The 16,716-nt window shown below is 41.2% G+C and overlaps 1 protein-coding gene across 2 annotated transcripts in view; it reads left to right on the forward strand.

Annotated features, from left to right (window-relative positions):
- Positions 1-209: 209 nt before the first annotated feature.
- MRPS22 (mitochondrial ribosomal protein S22) overlaps positions 210-16,716 on the forward strand; it is a 32,579-nt gene continuing 16,072 nt past the window's right edge. The window contains exons 1-8 of one of the 2 annotated variants that reach the window (XM_008525812.2): positions 210-440; positions 6,598-6,761; positions 8,121-8,285; positions 10,453-10,596; positions 10,910-10,993; positions 12,329-12,474; positions 15,438-15,546; positions 16,286-16,420. In XM_008525812.2, coding sequence (XP_008524034.1) covers positions 269-440; positions 6,598-6,761; positions 8,121-8,285; positions 10,453-10,596; positions 10,910-10,993; positions 12,329-12,474; positions 15,438-15,546; positions 16,286-16,381 — 1,080 coding nt within the window. In that variant the 5' untranslated portion in view covers positions 210-268 and the 3' untranslated portion in view covers positions 16,382-16,420. Of the gene's footprint in view, positions 441-6,597; positions 6,762-8,120; positions 8,286-10,452; positions 10,597-10,909; positions 10,994-12,328; positions 12,475-15,437; positions 15,547-16,285; positions 16,421-16,716 lie in introns of those variants that run through there. The other variant, XM_008525813.2, reaches the window with a different exon arrangement.

The raw sequence follows: 16,716 nt of genomic DNA on the forward strand, positions 1-16,716 counted from the left end.
TAGACGCATGGAAACGAAAGAAAAGTCCAGGAAAAAGAGCACATAGGGAAGGTGGTGTGAGTTCTACCTTTGGCTCTACGCACAGAGAAGAACATGAACACCTACGTGTGAACAAGCGGTTTACAAGAAACTATAAAAGTCCTAGAAATTGCGTCGCTTCCGGCTCCCTCTTCCCTCATCTAGACTACATTTCCCAGAATGCCATACAAACCGCGCGAGACCCGGAATCGCTTCCAGCCCCTTCCGGCACAAGCGGCCCCTGGATAACATGGCGACCTTCGGAGTGTCTGTTTCCCTGCGGAGCCTCCTGACGGGTTCTCGGGGCACAGAACGGGTGTGTTTCCGGGCCCGAGCTCGGCCCTTGCCCGGCGCCCTGCTCCAGCCGCTGCCCGCGCCCTGCGGGGCGGGAATGCCATGCCGTCGGCTCTGCTCCGCGGCCGGTAAGTGACCTGCCACACGGCCGCGGGAGCTTTCTCCGGGGACACCGAGAGCTGTGGGCTGGCGAGACGCCTGCGGAGCCCTGGCTCTCCCCGCGGCGCGCCCCTGGGCCCAGCCGGCTCTCCCCTGGACCTGCACGGGCTGTCTTCGCCGCGTTTGCTCGTTCGTTCCCTCACTTAGCCTGCAGTGCTCCGCTCTGGGCAAAGCGCCGTGCTAGGTTTAGGGGCTAGGACCCGGGTTTTTCCCTGAGGGCGGTGGCCTTGCAGAGGGACCCGGGCTGTGATAGGAGAACGCACGTAAGAGCGGCACTCTGACTAGGTCGGAAGGGCGGGGAAGGGTTCCTGGGAGATAGGACCAAAGCGGAGACCTGGTTAACCATGCTAGGGAGAAAAGGAGAAGCGTTCCAAGCAGAGGAAGCAGCCTAAGCAAAAGTCAAAATCATAGGGCTTTGGGAACCCATTTCGAAAGCAGGCTTGATGAGGCTTGGTTATGACTTTGGATGCAAATTTAAAAGGAGAGTGTTGCTTCTCAAATCTTTGGCTTGAGAGGAGAGTGGTCCTGTTTATACCAAGAAAGAAAAGATTAATTGTAGGAACACTTTTGGGGGGGAGGTAAAGGAGGGGTAGTTGGGAAGAAAAGGCAGGAGTAGATGAGGTGAAGAGATGGGAAGAGAGACAGAATTAAACGTCTGTTTTGGACATGTTACATTTGAGGTGCCTTTGAGGTTCAAATGGAGGTATCCAGTGTGTAGTTACGTATAGATTGAGAAACACTGTGGTAAGAATGGTGACTGAAGCTGGGGGAATGGGTGAGATTGTCCGAGGAGACAGTGGTGCTGAGCGCCTGTTGTGTACTGGGCACTTTGAGGGACCGGGAGTGCTAGAGATGAGTTCAAGACAGGGTTCTGGCCTGGAGGGAGCGCATCGTCTAGTGGGGACATGCTGAAGTTAGCAGACCACCTTACCTTTCTGTCTAAATGATACTGGAATCCATTGGTAAGTTTTAAGCATGGGAGTGATCTTGATTACATTTTCTTTAATGTAAAGAATTTTTCCCCCTCAGTTTTCTTGAGATATAATTGGCATACAGCAGTGTACAAGTTTAAGTTGTACAGCATAATGATTTGACTTACATATATCTTAAATTATTACTACAATAAGTTTAATTAACAGCCATGCTCTCATACAGATACAAAAAAGAAAAAGAAAAAACTTTTTTTCATGTGATGAGAACTCTCAGGATTTACTCTCTTAACTTTCATTATAGCATACAGCCGTGTTAATTATAGTCATCATGTTGTACATTACCTCCCTAGCACTTATTTATCTTATAACTGGAAGTTTGTACCTTTTGACCACCTTCATCCAATTTATCCCCCTTCCCCCTGCCTCTGGTAACCACAAATCTGATCTTTTTTTTCTATGAGTTTGGCTTTTTTTTTTTTAATCCCACATATAAGTGAGCTCATACAGTATTTGTCTTTCTTTGTCTGACTGACTTCACTTAGCATACTGCCCTCAGGGGCCATCCATGGTATCACCAATAAGAGGATTTCCTTGTCTTCTATGGCTACGTAATGTTCCATTGTATATATATACACCACATGTCTTTATCTGGTCATCCATCGATGGACACTTAGGCTGTTTCCATGTCTTGGCTGTTGTGGATAACGCTGCACTGAACATGGGGTATAGATATCTCTTCAACATAGTGTTTTTGTTTCTTTCAGATGTATTCCCAGAAGTGGAATTACCGGATCATATTTTAATTGTTTGAGGAACCTTCATACTGTTTTCCACAGTAGCTGTGCAAGTTTACAGTCCCACCATCATTGCACATTTTCTCCACATCCTCGCCAGCATTTATCGTCTTGTCTTTTTGATGCTAGGCCTTCTAACAGGCATGAGGTGATACCTCATTGTGTTTTGATTTGCATTTCCCTGATGATTAGTGACGTTAAGCATCTTTTCATGTACCTGTTGGCCATTCATGTATCTTCTTTGGAAAAATGTGTATTCAGGTCCTTTGCCCATTTTTTAGTTGGATTATTTGTTTTTTGGCTATTGAGTTGTATGAGTTCTTTATATATATTGAATATTAACCTCTTATTGGATATATGATTTGCAAATGTTTTTTCCTATTCTGTAGGTTGTCTTTTCATTTTGCTGATTTTTTTTTTTTTTAAGATTGGCACCTGAGCTAACAACTACAGCCAGTCTTTTTTTTTCTTTAAAGATTGGCACCTGAGTTAACAACTGTGGCCAATGTTTTTTTTCTTCTTCTTCCAGCTTTATCTCTCCAAATCCCCCTGGTACATAGTTGTATATCTTAGTTGCAGGCCCTTCTAGTTTTGGCATGTGGGATGCTGCCTCAACGTGGCCTGACAAGTGGTGCCATGTCCACGCCCACAATAGGAACCAGCGAAACGCTGAGCCGCCGCAGCAGAGCACGCAGACTTAACTACTCGGCCACGGGGCCGGCCCCTGCTGTTTCTTTTGTTGTGCAGAAGCTTTTTAGTTTGATGTAGTCCCACTTGTTTATTTTTTATTTTCGTTGCTTGTGCTTTAGGTGTCATACCCAGCATATCATGCCAAGACTGATGTTAAGGATTTTACTGCCTATGTTTTCTTCTAGGAGTTTTATGGTTTCTGGTGTTACATTTAAGTCTTTAATCCATTTCCAGTTAAGTTTTGTGAGTGGTGTAAGATAGGTGTCTAGTTTGATTCTTTTACATGTGACTATCCAGTTTTCCCAGCACCATTTGTTGAAGAGACTGTTTTTTCTCCTTTGACTATTCTTGGCACCCTTGTCAGATATTAGTTGACTATATATGTGTGGGTTTATTTCTGGGCTCTCAATTCTATTCTATTGATCTGTGTGTCTGTGTTTATGCCAGTACCATACTGTTTTGATTGCTATAGCTTTAAACTATAGCTTGCAATCAGGAAGTATGATGCCTCCTGCTTAGTTCTTTCTCAGGATTGCTTTGGCTACTTAGGGTCTTTTGTGGTTTCCTGTAAATTTTAGGATTGTTTTTTCTACTTCTGTAAAAAATGTCATGGGAGTCTTGATAGGGATTGCATTGAATCTGTAGATGACTTTGGGTAGTATGGACATTTTAACAATATTAATTCTTCCAATTCATGAACATGGGATACGTTTCCATTTATTTGTGTCTTCTTCCATTTCTTTCATCAGTTTCTTGTAGTTTTCAGTATAGAGGTCTTTCACCTCCTTGGTTAAATTTATTCCTAAGTATTTTATTGTTTTTGATGCTATTGTAAGTGTGATCATTATTTCTTTTTCAGATAATTCATTGTTAGTGTATAGAAATGCTGTTGGGTTTTGTATGTTAATTTTGTAGCCTGCAACTTTACTGAATTTGTTGATTAGATCTAACAGGGTTTTAGTGGAGTCTTTAGGATTTTCTACATATGTCGTGTCATCTGCAAATAGACAATTTTACTTCTTCCTTTCCAATTCTCATGCCTTTTCTTTCTTTTTTTTTTTTTGCCTGATTGCTTTTGCTAGGATTTCCAATACTGTGTTGAATAGGAGTGGCAAGAGTGTGCATCCTTGTCTTGTTCCTGATCTTAGAGGAAAGGCTTTCGATCTTTCACCATTGAGTATGATGTTAGCTGTGGGTTTTTCGTATATGGTCATTATTATGTTGAGGTACGTTCCTTCTACACCTAATTTGTTAAGAGTTTTAACATGAACGGATGTTGAATTTTGTCAAATCCTTTTTTTGTATCTATTGAAATGATCATATGATTTTTTTCCTTTTATTCTATTAATATGATATATCACGGTTATTGATTTGAGTATGTTTGAACCATCCTTGCATCCCAGGAATAAATCTCACTTGATCATGGTGAATAATCTTTTTAATGTGCTACTGACTTCAGTTTGCTAGCATTATTGAGAATTTTTGCATCTATCTTCATCAGGGATATTGGCCTATAGTTTTCTTTTCTAGTAATATCCTTTTCTGGCTTTGGTATCAGGGTAATCCTGGCCTTGTAAAGTGAATTTGGGAGTGTTCACTCCTCTTTGATTTTTTTTTGGGCGAGTTTGAGAAAGACTAGCTTAATTCTTCTTTATATGTTTGGTAAAATTCACCAGTGAAGCCATCTGGTTCTGGGCTTTTCTTTGTTGGGAGATTTTTGATTACTGATTCAGTTTCCTTTTAATTGGTCTATTCGAGTTTTCTGTTTCTTCCTGATTCGGTCTTGGTAGTATGTTTCTAAGAATTTTTCCTTTTCTTCTAGGTTGTCCAGTTTCTTGGCATATCGTTGTTCATAGTAGCCTCTTATGATCCTTTGCATTTCTGTGGTATCAGCTGTAATGTCTCCTTTTTCATTTATAATTTTGTTGATTTGGGTCCTCTCTCTTTTTTCCTTGGTTAGTGTAGCTAAAGGTTTGTCGTTTATTTTTTCAAAGAACTAACTCTTAGTTTTGTTGAACTTTTCTGTTGTTTTGATTAATTTTTAAGAGATTACTCTGGTTCTGTGCAGAGTGGTCCACGATGGGGTCAGAATGGAGGCAGGGAGACCAGTTAGGAGGTTAAGGCAAGAGAGAAGGTTGGCCATGACTAGGGTCGTGGCAGTGGGAAATGGAGGATTAAGGAGAGATTTATGAGGTGTAACAAGTAGTATGTTCGGTGTCAGTGTTCTTTTTTGTAAAATGGGGATAATCATAGTATTTATGGGGTTATTGTAAGGATTAAATGTGCTAAGTATATAAAGTACTTAGCTCAGTAAGTACTGGCACATAATAAATATCTAACAGATGGTCAGCTGGTATCATTACTATTATTATTTTACTGCTCTTGGCTAGATGTGGAGGGTAGAGGAGAAGTTAGAATGACTAAGGTTTCTGGCCCACAGGACCTATTGGATGGTGCTAGGATAGGGATTAGTAGGAAAAGGAGGTTGAGACAGGAGAAAGTTGATGGGTTCTGCTTGGCAGGATTGAAGTGCACGTGAGATGTCCATTGGGTAGTTGGATGGAAGATGATCTTGGCTGAAGATTCAGATTTTAGAATCTCCAGCATATAGAAGTAATAGAGGTTACTATAGGCTAGGAGATCATCCATCAGGAATGTGAGAAGAGAGAAGGGTGTAGTTCAGAATCCTGAGGGACACCAACATTTATGGGACCAGCAGAGGAAGAGGTGGCTGGGAAGGGGGGCTTTTTTTTTCTTAGTGGAAATGGAAATGGGGGCTAGGCAACCCGCATGAGGCAGAGCTGAGATCTGGGTGTGCGCTCCCGTCCAAGGCTCTTCCGTGACACCACAGGGCCTCTGCAGCAGCAGATCCAGTGATCCAGGCCTCTCTTTCCCAGCAGCACCCCCTCAGCCTAGAGTCTCCTTCCCTTTTTTCTCTGCCCTACTCAGGTCCCTAGTGAGCCGTCTTTGACCCTACCATGCCCTTTCTGCTCCCAGGCTCTGTTTACTTCCTGGCTCTTTAGTCACACAACCCCTCGTACCTCCCTGTATGTAGCATTTACACTGAGGAGCACCATGGTAGATCACAGTTGAGACAGGCTCTACAATCAGATGAACTCTGGTGTTTTTTGAAAGATTGGCACCTGAGCTAACAACTGTTGCCAATTTGTTTTTTTTCTGCTTTATCTCCCCAAATCCCCCCGGTACATAGTTGTATATCCTAGTTGCAGGTCCTTCTAGTTGTGGCATGAACCTTGTTTTAAATTGTGGCTCTACAACTTAATAGCCAGTTGTCTTTAGGCAGGCTCCAGCCTCCTCATTTATAAGACTGGAATATCAATAGCTAGTTTGTGGCTTCTTGTCAGCGTTCCTGAAAGTGTCTGCAGTGCCTGGCATGTGCGAGACAGCTCTGTAAGTGGCAGCAGCCATTAGTAGTCGCAGTAGTATTACATGAAGTACTTTTTTCCTACTGCTTCCTCCACTAGACTTTGAGTGCCTTTTTGGCAGAAACTCTGCTTTTCTTAGTGAATGTTCAATAAATTTTAAGTGAAGGAATGAATGAATGAATGACTCTCCTAGGTATTAGCATTATGCATACTGAGGTAGACATTGTATTAATCGTTTTTATTGTTGACTTACTTTTGTATTTAGAGGTCTTGTTGGCTTGTCATTTTTGCCATCTTCTTATATACTGAAACCCATTTTCACAGAATCTGGTAGCTCACAGATCAAGAAACCTACATTTATGGATGAGGAAGTCCAAACCATACTCATCAAGATGACAGGCTTGAATTTGCAGAAGGTTTTTAAGCCAGCTATACAAGAACTGAAGCCACCAACCTATAAGCTAATGACCCAGGCACAGCTGGAAGAGGTATGTCAGTGCAGGAATATTGGTAGAATACCTTCCTTTAAAGGGTTAAACAAGATTTCCAGAGGCCGCTCCAGATGCTGATAGCTGCTCTTCCACAGCTACTAATGAGGGCGTGTTCAGGCACAGAACTGAGAAAAGAAAAGAAAGGCGAGCAGCCAGGCAGAAAGGAGCAGGGAGCATGACCAAAATCAGGCAGGCCAGGGCATGTGGGTCAGCTCTGGGTGTCCAAGCAGAGCCTTCTGCTCCAAAACCAGCGTGAGCATCCTTCTTTTTATCCTGCCTGCCCCAGCTTCCCTCCTGGAGAAACATCTGCTGTGAGCTGCTTTGAGGCTGAAGCTTTGGTGAGATTATGAGATCTTGCTGAACAGCATCCTACTCCAGGCACCAGTGTCCTCCTGGAGTCGTGGGTATTGAGTGCTTTGTGGAAAACGCTTTGATATATGAATATGTGAAGCATTATTGCTCTAATTCAAAAGTTATTTATAGTCATAGCAAAAACTCAAATATCCGATAGTGTATCACACGAAGACTGAGTCCCCCTTTCACCGCCCAGAGGTAATCACTGTTGACAGAATGGCATGGAGGGTGTGGGCGGTGGTGAGGAGCGTGGGCTCTGGAGTGGAGCTGCCTGGGTTCAAATCCCATGCTTCCTAGCAGTTTACTTAACATTTTTGTGCCTCTATTTTCCCTCCGATAAAATGAGATAACAGTAGCACCTAGCTCTCATGGTAATTGTGGACATTAAATGAGCTAGATACATTCAGAGTATTTGAACGATATTTGGCACGTAGTAAGCACCCAATAAACGAAACCCTTTATCTATTTGAAGCAGCTCTTGTGTGCCCTGGCTCTGTCTCAGAGCGTTCCTTTGCTGTTTTGAGACTGGTCGAGCCTGTAGCCGGTGTTCTCAGTCACACCAGAGGCAAGGGCCAGGGTCCAGGATCCCGAGTCTCGCTTTTCACTCACTGATTCATGGCTACAGCTCCTTCTCTTTGTAGTCCTTAGCATTTTTGATTAGTATCTCCTTTGTCAGATGGTCCTTTTGGTCTGTAACCTTGTGGCATTCCTTAAAAAATATTTTATTTCGGGGCTGGCCCCGTGGCCGAGTGGTTAAGTTCGCGCGCTCCGCTGCAGGCGGCCCAGTGTTTCGTTGGTTCGAATCCTGGGCGCGGACATGGCACTGCTCATCAGACCACGCTGAGGCAGCGTCCCACATGCCACAACTAGAAGAACCCACAACGAGGAATACACAACTATGTACCGGGGGGCGTTGGGGAGAAAAAGGAAAAAATAAAATCTTAAAAAAAAAAAAAAAATCTACTCACTTTAAAAAAAAAAAAAAACATTTTATTTCATTAGGCTACAAGACAGGCAGTTGAGGCAGCTAAAGTACGATTAAAAATGCCACCAGTTCTGGAAGAGCGAGCGCCAATAAATGACGTGTTAGCTGAAGATAAGATTTTGGAAGGAACAGAAACAGCCAAATACGTGTTTACTGATATATCATACAGCATACCACACCGGGTGAGTATACCTCTCATCGCAAAGTGATCTTTATGTGGAGATGGGCCTGGGACAAGGTTTTAGCATCATGTGACCCAGCTGTCTGAATCTTCCACACCAGAATTCCTGTGACTGGGTGAGATCCTTCTAGAAGATTAGCATAAGGAAGAAGAGAGCTGCAGACCAGCCCCACATCATCATTTTACCATATCCCTACAGATTATGCACCCAGTATATTCCAGATTAACTCCAAGACTAGAGGCAGGTGTGCTGAGATAGAACGAGGGCTTTACAGACACCCACCCACACTCAAACCACAAACAGGCAGAGATCTTAAGGCAGTGGGAGAAGGGGGATTCTTTCTGTCCAAGTTAGACTGACTGACTGAGCTGAAGCTTTCTGAGAAGATGAAGAGTTTCTTTCCTGTAAATTCTTGATGATGCCAAAAAACCCACACTTCCCAAAGGATTTTCACTTTTCAGAATTTGCATGAAGAATGGCAGATATCCCCAGGTAACTTTCAGACAGCACCGCTGCTTCTGTGGGAGTTTTTCTTCTCTAGCTCTTCTTCCCTTGATTGCCAGTTCCAGAAGAACACTCTGGCACTTAGAAAATACATGTTTTGTGTTTGAACCTTTTCAAGTAAAGGGTAAAAAGAGAATAATTTACAGTTCAGCCCACAAAATGCAGAAGAATTCTGTATAATGCTATGGTTGAGAGAAGGGCCACCCCATATTAATCTCTTTATCATAAATAATGGTTAGAAGACATGATTTGAGCAATGTGCATGTCTATATATCAACTGCCTGTATACCTGACATAATGAACAAGGATCACAGAGTTTCATTTTAATTAGAATTTTTGCTTGGGGTGCTTTACTCATGTTTGCAGTGCTGTGAAGGCTGGTTGTGGGAACATTCTATAACCTGAAAGGGAGAAGGGAACTTGGAATTCAAATTACCAAAATCCTTTTGAGAAACAATTGTGTTATTTTGGCATTTGCTGGTTTTTTTCCTATTTGCACTACTTGATGAAAGTTTTAATTATATTATCCTCAAAACTCTTATACCTCTGAAAAGTCAGTACATTAATCAGATGTGTATCAATTAGCTGCTATGTGCAAAGCTCTGTGTAAGTCACTCCAGGTGTTGCAAAGAATTATAATCCACAGTTCCTGTCCTTTTCGAGTTTTATAACAATATCTGAGAGGTGTCAAGAACCTTGCACATGATAAATAGCCAGTTGAGTGGTACAAACAGTGAGTGGAATTCAGAGGAAGTGATCCTGAGTCCTGGGATGTGGCAGTCGGAAGAGTGAAGAGGCTAGAGGCAGGTGGACTGGTCAGTTTCTCTGACACATTTATGTCTCATGCCAGTATGAGGAATCATAAACCCCACATTCTTGGGTTTGTTCCTTTTATCCCAGGGACTTTATTATTATTTTTTTACAAATTTTTTTATTGAAGTATAGTTGACATACAAATATCCTGTTAGTTTCAGGTGTGATTAGTTTCATAGTGATTCAGTATTGATATACATCATGAAATGATCACCACGATAAGTCTAGTTACCATCTGTCACCATACAAAGTTATTAGCATATTATTGACTGTATTCCCTATGCTGTACATTACATCCCCACGACTTCCTAATTTTCTAACTGAAGTTTGTACCTCTTAATCCCATTCACTTATTTGGCCAACCCCCTCTCCACTCTGGTAACCACCAGTTTGTTTCCTGTATCTATGTATCCCAGGGACTTGAAAAGTGGATCATAAAGTGAGTCATAAGAGAGACTTTGGGATGGGGAAGTGAAACAATTTGGAAAGGCCTTACAGCACTTCTTTCCACTGAAATGGACTTTGATGAATCTCAGATCAGCTTTTTTTAGTTGAACCATGTTATATATTGAACCCACTTTAGGACCATAGTTGGCACTTAGTAAATACTTTCGTTTTAGATTTCTGATGGTCAGAAGCACAGCAGTGATTAGTAAAGGAAGTATCAAATCTTGCCAAGTCTCTGCGGTTTAAAATTATCATTGAAATCATACATGTGATTGCATGTTACTTTGCCCAGTTGCATTTTATATTGTTGATTGCAAATTATTTTTATAATAGTGCTTAGTGGAACACTGGAACTAAAAATAAGTCCTCACAAACTCATCCTTGATTATGTTTTCTATTTCAGGAACGTTTTATTGTCGTCAGAGAACCAAGTGGCACACTACGCAAAGCCTCTTGGGAAGAACGGGACCGGATGATACAAGTTTATTTCCCAAAGGAAGGTCGCAGAGTTTTAACACCAATAATTTTCAAGGAGGAAAATCTTAAGGTAAGGTGACTGGTTTCAGAGTCAGTGGTGATGGTTTCTTTGTTAAATCAGTTGGCTCTGATGCTGCTGGGCATTTTGCTTTGATAAACACAGGTAAATGTCTAATGATTAACTAGGATTATCTGTCTTGTAACTGGCTTAGCTGGGACTGAATCCAGGTGTGACAATTACAAAGCCTGTGGTACTTGTGCATGCTTCTTGATGGGCACAGATGGGGCCTGTGTGGAGATGGGGAGGCCTGTCACGGCATCAGAACAGGTGTTGAACTTTGGTTTTCCTTTCATCTAATTCCTACTCTGCTGTTTGCTTTTAGACAATGTACAGTCAGGACCGGCATGTTGATGTCCTTAATCTCTGTGTTGCCCAGTTTGAGCCAGATTCTGCTGAATATATCAAAGTGAGTATATTTTATAGTTTCTAAATTATGGGCTTTAAGTATGGTTATGAGTAAGATTTTTAATCTAGCACAATGAGTTAGGTTATAAGCTTTGATACAGGGGAAAGAGAAGGGAAATACTTGAATACCTCTTGAGTACCTGATATGTATACCAGATAGATATTTTATCCCCACAACCACCTCTGAGTTAAGGATGAGAGAATTTAAGCTTGGAGAGTTAAGTAGCTTGCTGAAAGTTGTACAGCTAGTAAGTGGTAGAGTTAGGACCCAAACCTGATGGCAAAGCCTGTCCTCTTTTCAATTTATCACACAGGAACAAAGTTATTTACCAGAATTTGCCAAAATGCAATGAATGTGTCTTACAGTTCAATTTAATAAATAATCATGTAGTACCTTCCATGTGTAACGTATTATTGTGGATGGTATAGGTGATGACAGGAACTAGGATAGGGTGTGCTGTGTTAAAGTTTGCAGTCCCGAAATGATTGTGGGGAAGGGTGCTAGATAAATATACGGATAATTATCACCTTAAGTCTAAGATGTTAGGTGCTAAGAGATAGTTACAAAGTGCTCTCAGGAAGGGCTTCATAGGGGTCTTTGAAGAGGGTTCTAGAAGGGTGGGGGTGGAGTTGGGTGAGGAGAGGTGTTTCAGGTAGAGTGAACAGTGTCAACAACAGGCAGGAAACAGCAAAGTATGCTTGAGAAATGGACCATCATCTGGTTTGCTTGTACATGCAATTTATATAGAGGGGAGTGGTTTAAGATTAAGCTAGAAAGGTAGATGGGGCCATATCATGGGTGACCTGAGATGCTAGGCTGAGGAATCTGGACTTCAACCAGCAGGCCTTTGAAAGCCTTTTAAACACAGGAATGCCCTCATCAAAGTCCTTATTTGGGAAGATCAATCTGGAAGGAGAACTGAAGGGACATTAGTTAATAAGATGGAATGGGGGTAGTTGATGGGCTAGGAGAAAAGGGGAGGAGTAAAAGAACATTCTTGATTTCTTTTTTCCCCCCAGTGACCAAGAAATGGTGGTCCGTTGTTTCCAGTGGTCTATAAGTATGTCATAGGTACTTCATAGATAATGCTTGGCTGCTGAAAAGTAGTTGATATGGCTGTAAATGTTCGACAAACTTGTTCCAGGCTGCACGTACTTCTACAGTGGAAGGCTGGTCTAAATCGAACCTATTCGTTAATGATAGCGGAGGCAGGTCTTAAGGAGACCTAGTTCCACTGATAACTTTCCTGCGCAGCACTCGTGCTAGCATAGTATATCCAGTAATGCTGCTCACTTCTTTTTTCCTGTTTCTGAAAACTGCGTTTTATGTGGCTAGATTCACCATCAGACCTACGAAGATATAGATAAACATGGAAAGTATGACCTTTTACGTTCAACAAGACATTTTGGTGGAATGGCTTGGTATTTTGTAAATAAAAAAAGGATTGATGGCTTACTGATTGACCAGATTCAGAGAGATTTGTAAGTATGATCTCAGCAGGTAAAATAAATTCTTACTACCGTCACAGTAAATCTGTATTTAAGCTATGTTATTTTCCCAGTGGTAACATTATATTGTCAAGTGATAGATAGCTTTCACTAATCTCAGTTTATTTCTGGGTTTGTTCTTTCAGCACAACCCAGTTTTCTGTCCTTGCTTTTGTGTTGTATAAACAGGGCTAGATCCTTTGAAAGAGTAGGTGGCTTTGGAACTGTAATGTACACCTGATATGGACTTAAGCCCTGGCCTCGCCAGTGCTCCTGGGCATCAGTCACCTTTCCAGATACTCAAGGGGATTAAATAGGAAATGTAAAGAAGTAGCCATAAGCTCTGGTGGGCACTTATTTTCTAGTAGGACTATTTCTAGGGCTTTTCAGCAAAAGTCATCATTTAGTTTACGAAAATACTCTTGCTTCTGCACTATTTTTAAGACACTGAGAAAGTTAGAATTTTCAAAGTCGTGTGAAACAATTTCTGTTGTATTTTAGCATGCAAACTCGTGTGCTTCCAGGCTTCTAGCTGAAATGATAGTGTACTTTACAACTTGTGATAAAACTGAAGAGAAACTGTTTGAGTATCTTTCTATTGGTTGGGTTAGAAAAGCCAAAATGACAAGAAAAAAAAAACCAGTGTGGCTGCAGTAAGAAAGTCAACTTTCCACAAAAAGTCCTTGCTTAACTCAAAAGTCTGAACTACAAGAAGAGGTTTTAGTGATTATTGCCACCTTCAGACTGTAAGGAAGTTTTGACTCAGAGTATCCTCCATGTAATCTGAACCATTCACACAAAGGTAAGGCATTTAGAACTAGAAGGTTCCATAGGCATTGTCTAAGAAACACAACCCATATTTGGAAGCAGAGCATCATTTCTCATAGAAACAGCATTCCTAATGGTAGACGATTTTCCGGCCAGCCCATTTCACCATCATGTGTAGAATAATCCAGTTCAGAGGGCAGAAATATACCTTCATCCCACATAAGCAGGGGGCTGGCTGGCTGACCATAAGGATGGTCAAATGTGACTTGCCTTTAGGTGTGTTAGTGACATCTCCTGTGAATGAATTTTCTTAAGTTTCTCAAATGTAATCATTCTGAAATTATTTTCTTATAAAAAGAATATAATGTTTTTTGTAAAAAATTAGAGCAACATAGAAATAGATAACTTTGAAAATTAAAGTTCTTTATGGAGGTGTACTAATATGTGATGTTATAGTAGTACTCATTATCACATGGAAGCTTTACATCTGAAACAGTTTATTTGCATACTGAGAGGGAGATTTGAGTACTTAACCTTTCCTGCTCTGCATAAGTAAAACCATTCCTGTGGGAGTCCTGAACAGGACAGCTTGCTGCAAATCCCAGGCTAGACAGTAGAGGGTGCACATCCTGAGTGGAGCCCAGGCCAGACTTAGGATTCTGCACACATTTATTCCAGACTCAAGTCCCACTGATGGTTTTGAACTGATATGCTTTTTAAATATTTTTGAACATGTAAATTTATTTGCTCTCAGTTTCAAATATATGGGCTGGGTGTGAAGTCAATTGTTCTGTGAGATGCAGGCATGATACTTTAGCATGAATGTAATGAAGCCCTACACATGATTCTAACGTATGGAAACCCAGTTAAGCTCTTTACAGGGCCACATGCCTAAGCTCTAATGGGAATTACTTTTATCTTTTATTTATTTGGGTAGATATTTTGTTGCCACATTTATTGGACTTAATAAGATTATAACAAGCACAAAAGATTTGTAATGAACATTTTTGAATTTTTTCCCCTGGAAAATTTTACTATACGAGCAGCTCTGGCTTCTCATTTCTCCCAAGAGAAGCCTTTAGAATGGATGGGCCTTGGGATAAGCCCAGAGCATTTCTCTAAGGTCACAGTGGCTTGAGAAATTCTTTAACCTACTCCTGCTATCACCCAGTCTTTATCCCCCAGTTCAGGTCACAGGAAAGCAGGGAAGGTTGAAGAGTGATAGCTGAGGGAGGAGTGAATAGGGTGTCCTCACCCCCAACTAGAAGCCAGTAGCTCACTAAGTGTATACAGCAGAACTCAAAAGCACAAGCATTTTCTGGAAGCGTTATTTTTATATGTCCTCTCAGCTTTGAGGTGGCAAGTGGTAGGAAGGTGTTGACTGTGTGAGAAGATAGTGATGGTTTGGAGAAGGCTAGGGAAGTTTTAATGTTGATAAAAATTGTTTCTAGGGTTCCAAAAAGGTAAATACAAACCAGAAGAATTGAATTCTCTTTCTGGCTTCATCAAAGAGTTGTGTGACACTAAAGTTAGATGGCCGAAGTAGAACCTGACTCGTCTGATGTGTGTAATTTCAGATTTGCTTCACTAGGATGCTAATTTTTAACTAATGGGTTCCTATAAATAGACAAGTGGCCTGGGAGTCTTTCCTTAGACTGTTGTGGAGGCATTTATCTGTTAATTCGGAGTCGCAATGAAAACGTGTTAGGAGATGTCACTGCTACTGCACTTAAAGGCAGGTGGCTTTGAGCATCGCCATGACGACCAGCCTCTGGATTATGTAGGATGAAGGCATATTCTTACCCTCCGAGTTGGATTACATTATTATCTGCTGGTGAAGTGGGCTGACCTAGAAATCATCTACCATTAGGAATGCTGTTTCTGTGAAAAATGGTGCTCCATTTCCAAAAAGAAAACAGCCACGTTTAGAATATATTCACTTTCATAAATTGGGCCCTGCCTATAGTGACTCCTGCCTACCTACCGCAGAGTAGGTGGGTGTGAAGCCTAAATTAGCCCATTTTCCTGAAAACGCCTTTGAAACTATAAAATGGAAGGCCTTTAAGAAAGTTTTTCTGGCCCTAAGAAAGTCTGAAATGTAATTTAGTTTTAAGTTGGCACACGTTTTTATAGGACTGTGAAGCAAATGAAAAAAACCCCTCGATAACAGTTAAACTCTTTCACTGTAGAGTCGATGATGCCTCCAGCTTGGTCCAGCTGTATCACATTCTGTATCCAGACAGCCAGTCAGCTCAAGAGGCCAAGGAGCAGGCTGCTGAGGGATTACAATTAATTAAGGTAAAGGAACTTTTTTCACACTGCCTGTTGTCAAGTGCTGAGTTGGGAAGTATTCTAAAGTGGGTCATATTTAATGGTAACTAAACAGATTCGTGAATAGTGGTTTCTGTGGAACACTGTGGTCTCCACTCCGTGGAAACAGAGTGATTAGAGCCCTCATATTTCTTCAGCCTGGATGACAGAGACAGACGGGGTTGGGGAGCCACAGCTGGAGCCCAAGATGCTCAGCAGAGAGATGGTTTTGTGGATCTAGCTTCTATCCCAGTACTTTATGCAGACTGCAAAGCAGCTATAAAGCTTACAGGATAAAAACAACCAGTGATGAGATCCCGGGAGGAGTAGAGAGAAACTACAGTACCAAGCCTGATTTTATGTGATAAGCCAGATAAAGCAAAATGCTTTTAGGGAAAAAGATTGGTTTGCTAACTCTCACTCTTAAGGATGGTTTTCATTTTGATCTAGCAGGAGGTGCAATGTCAGGTTTTCTTAATTTTTTTCTGGAAACAGGCTAAAAGAAACGGCAGTCATATTAAGATGCCTCTGGCGTTTAGAATTCGTATTGCTTGAACTGTGTTGGATGCTGTTTTCAGTCCATGTAGTACGCTTCTGTTTTATAACCAGAAAAAAGAACTGTGAAACTTGGAAGACTTTTTCACTGGGATAATGAAGTCTCCAAACTGGAAACTTCAGTGTGTGTTCTATTGCTTTACAACTTTTTTTTTTTTTTTAATTTAAACAGGTCTTTGCAAAAACAGAAGCACAGAAGGGAGCATATATAGAATTAACACTGCAAGCTTATCAAGAAGCATTCATTAGCCATTCTGCAGCTTCCTGAAAATATTTTTTAAATAAATTTCATTTTATTAAATACTAACCAGCTTTCTCTGTTAATATTGAGCTGAATGCTTCAAAAATGTCAGAATTAAAAGGTAATGATTTGGAGTTCCCAATAAAATTGTTTTTTAAATTCTAAATAGTACAGAAATACAAAGAAAAATTTGTTACCCACTCACTTTCCTAGGCTACCAGGTGATGCGATCACTGCGAGGTATAATTCAGTGCCTGATTATGAAGTTGCCTAAGCAGACAAGAGCAGTGTAAAAAAGAAAAAACATACTATAGCTTTTGTGTTACCAAACAGGCGAGGAGGTAATTTAAACAGCCCTGCTT

The sequence above is a fragment of the Equus przewalskii genome, chromosome 15 (assembly GCF_037783145.1).
Source record: "Equus przewalskii isolate Varuska chromosome 15, EquPr2, whole genome shotgun sequence".
NCBI lineage: Eukaryota > Metazoa > Chordata > Mammalia > Perissodactyla > Equidae > Equus > Equus przewalskii.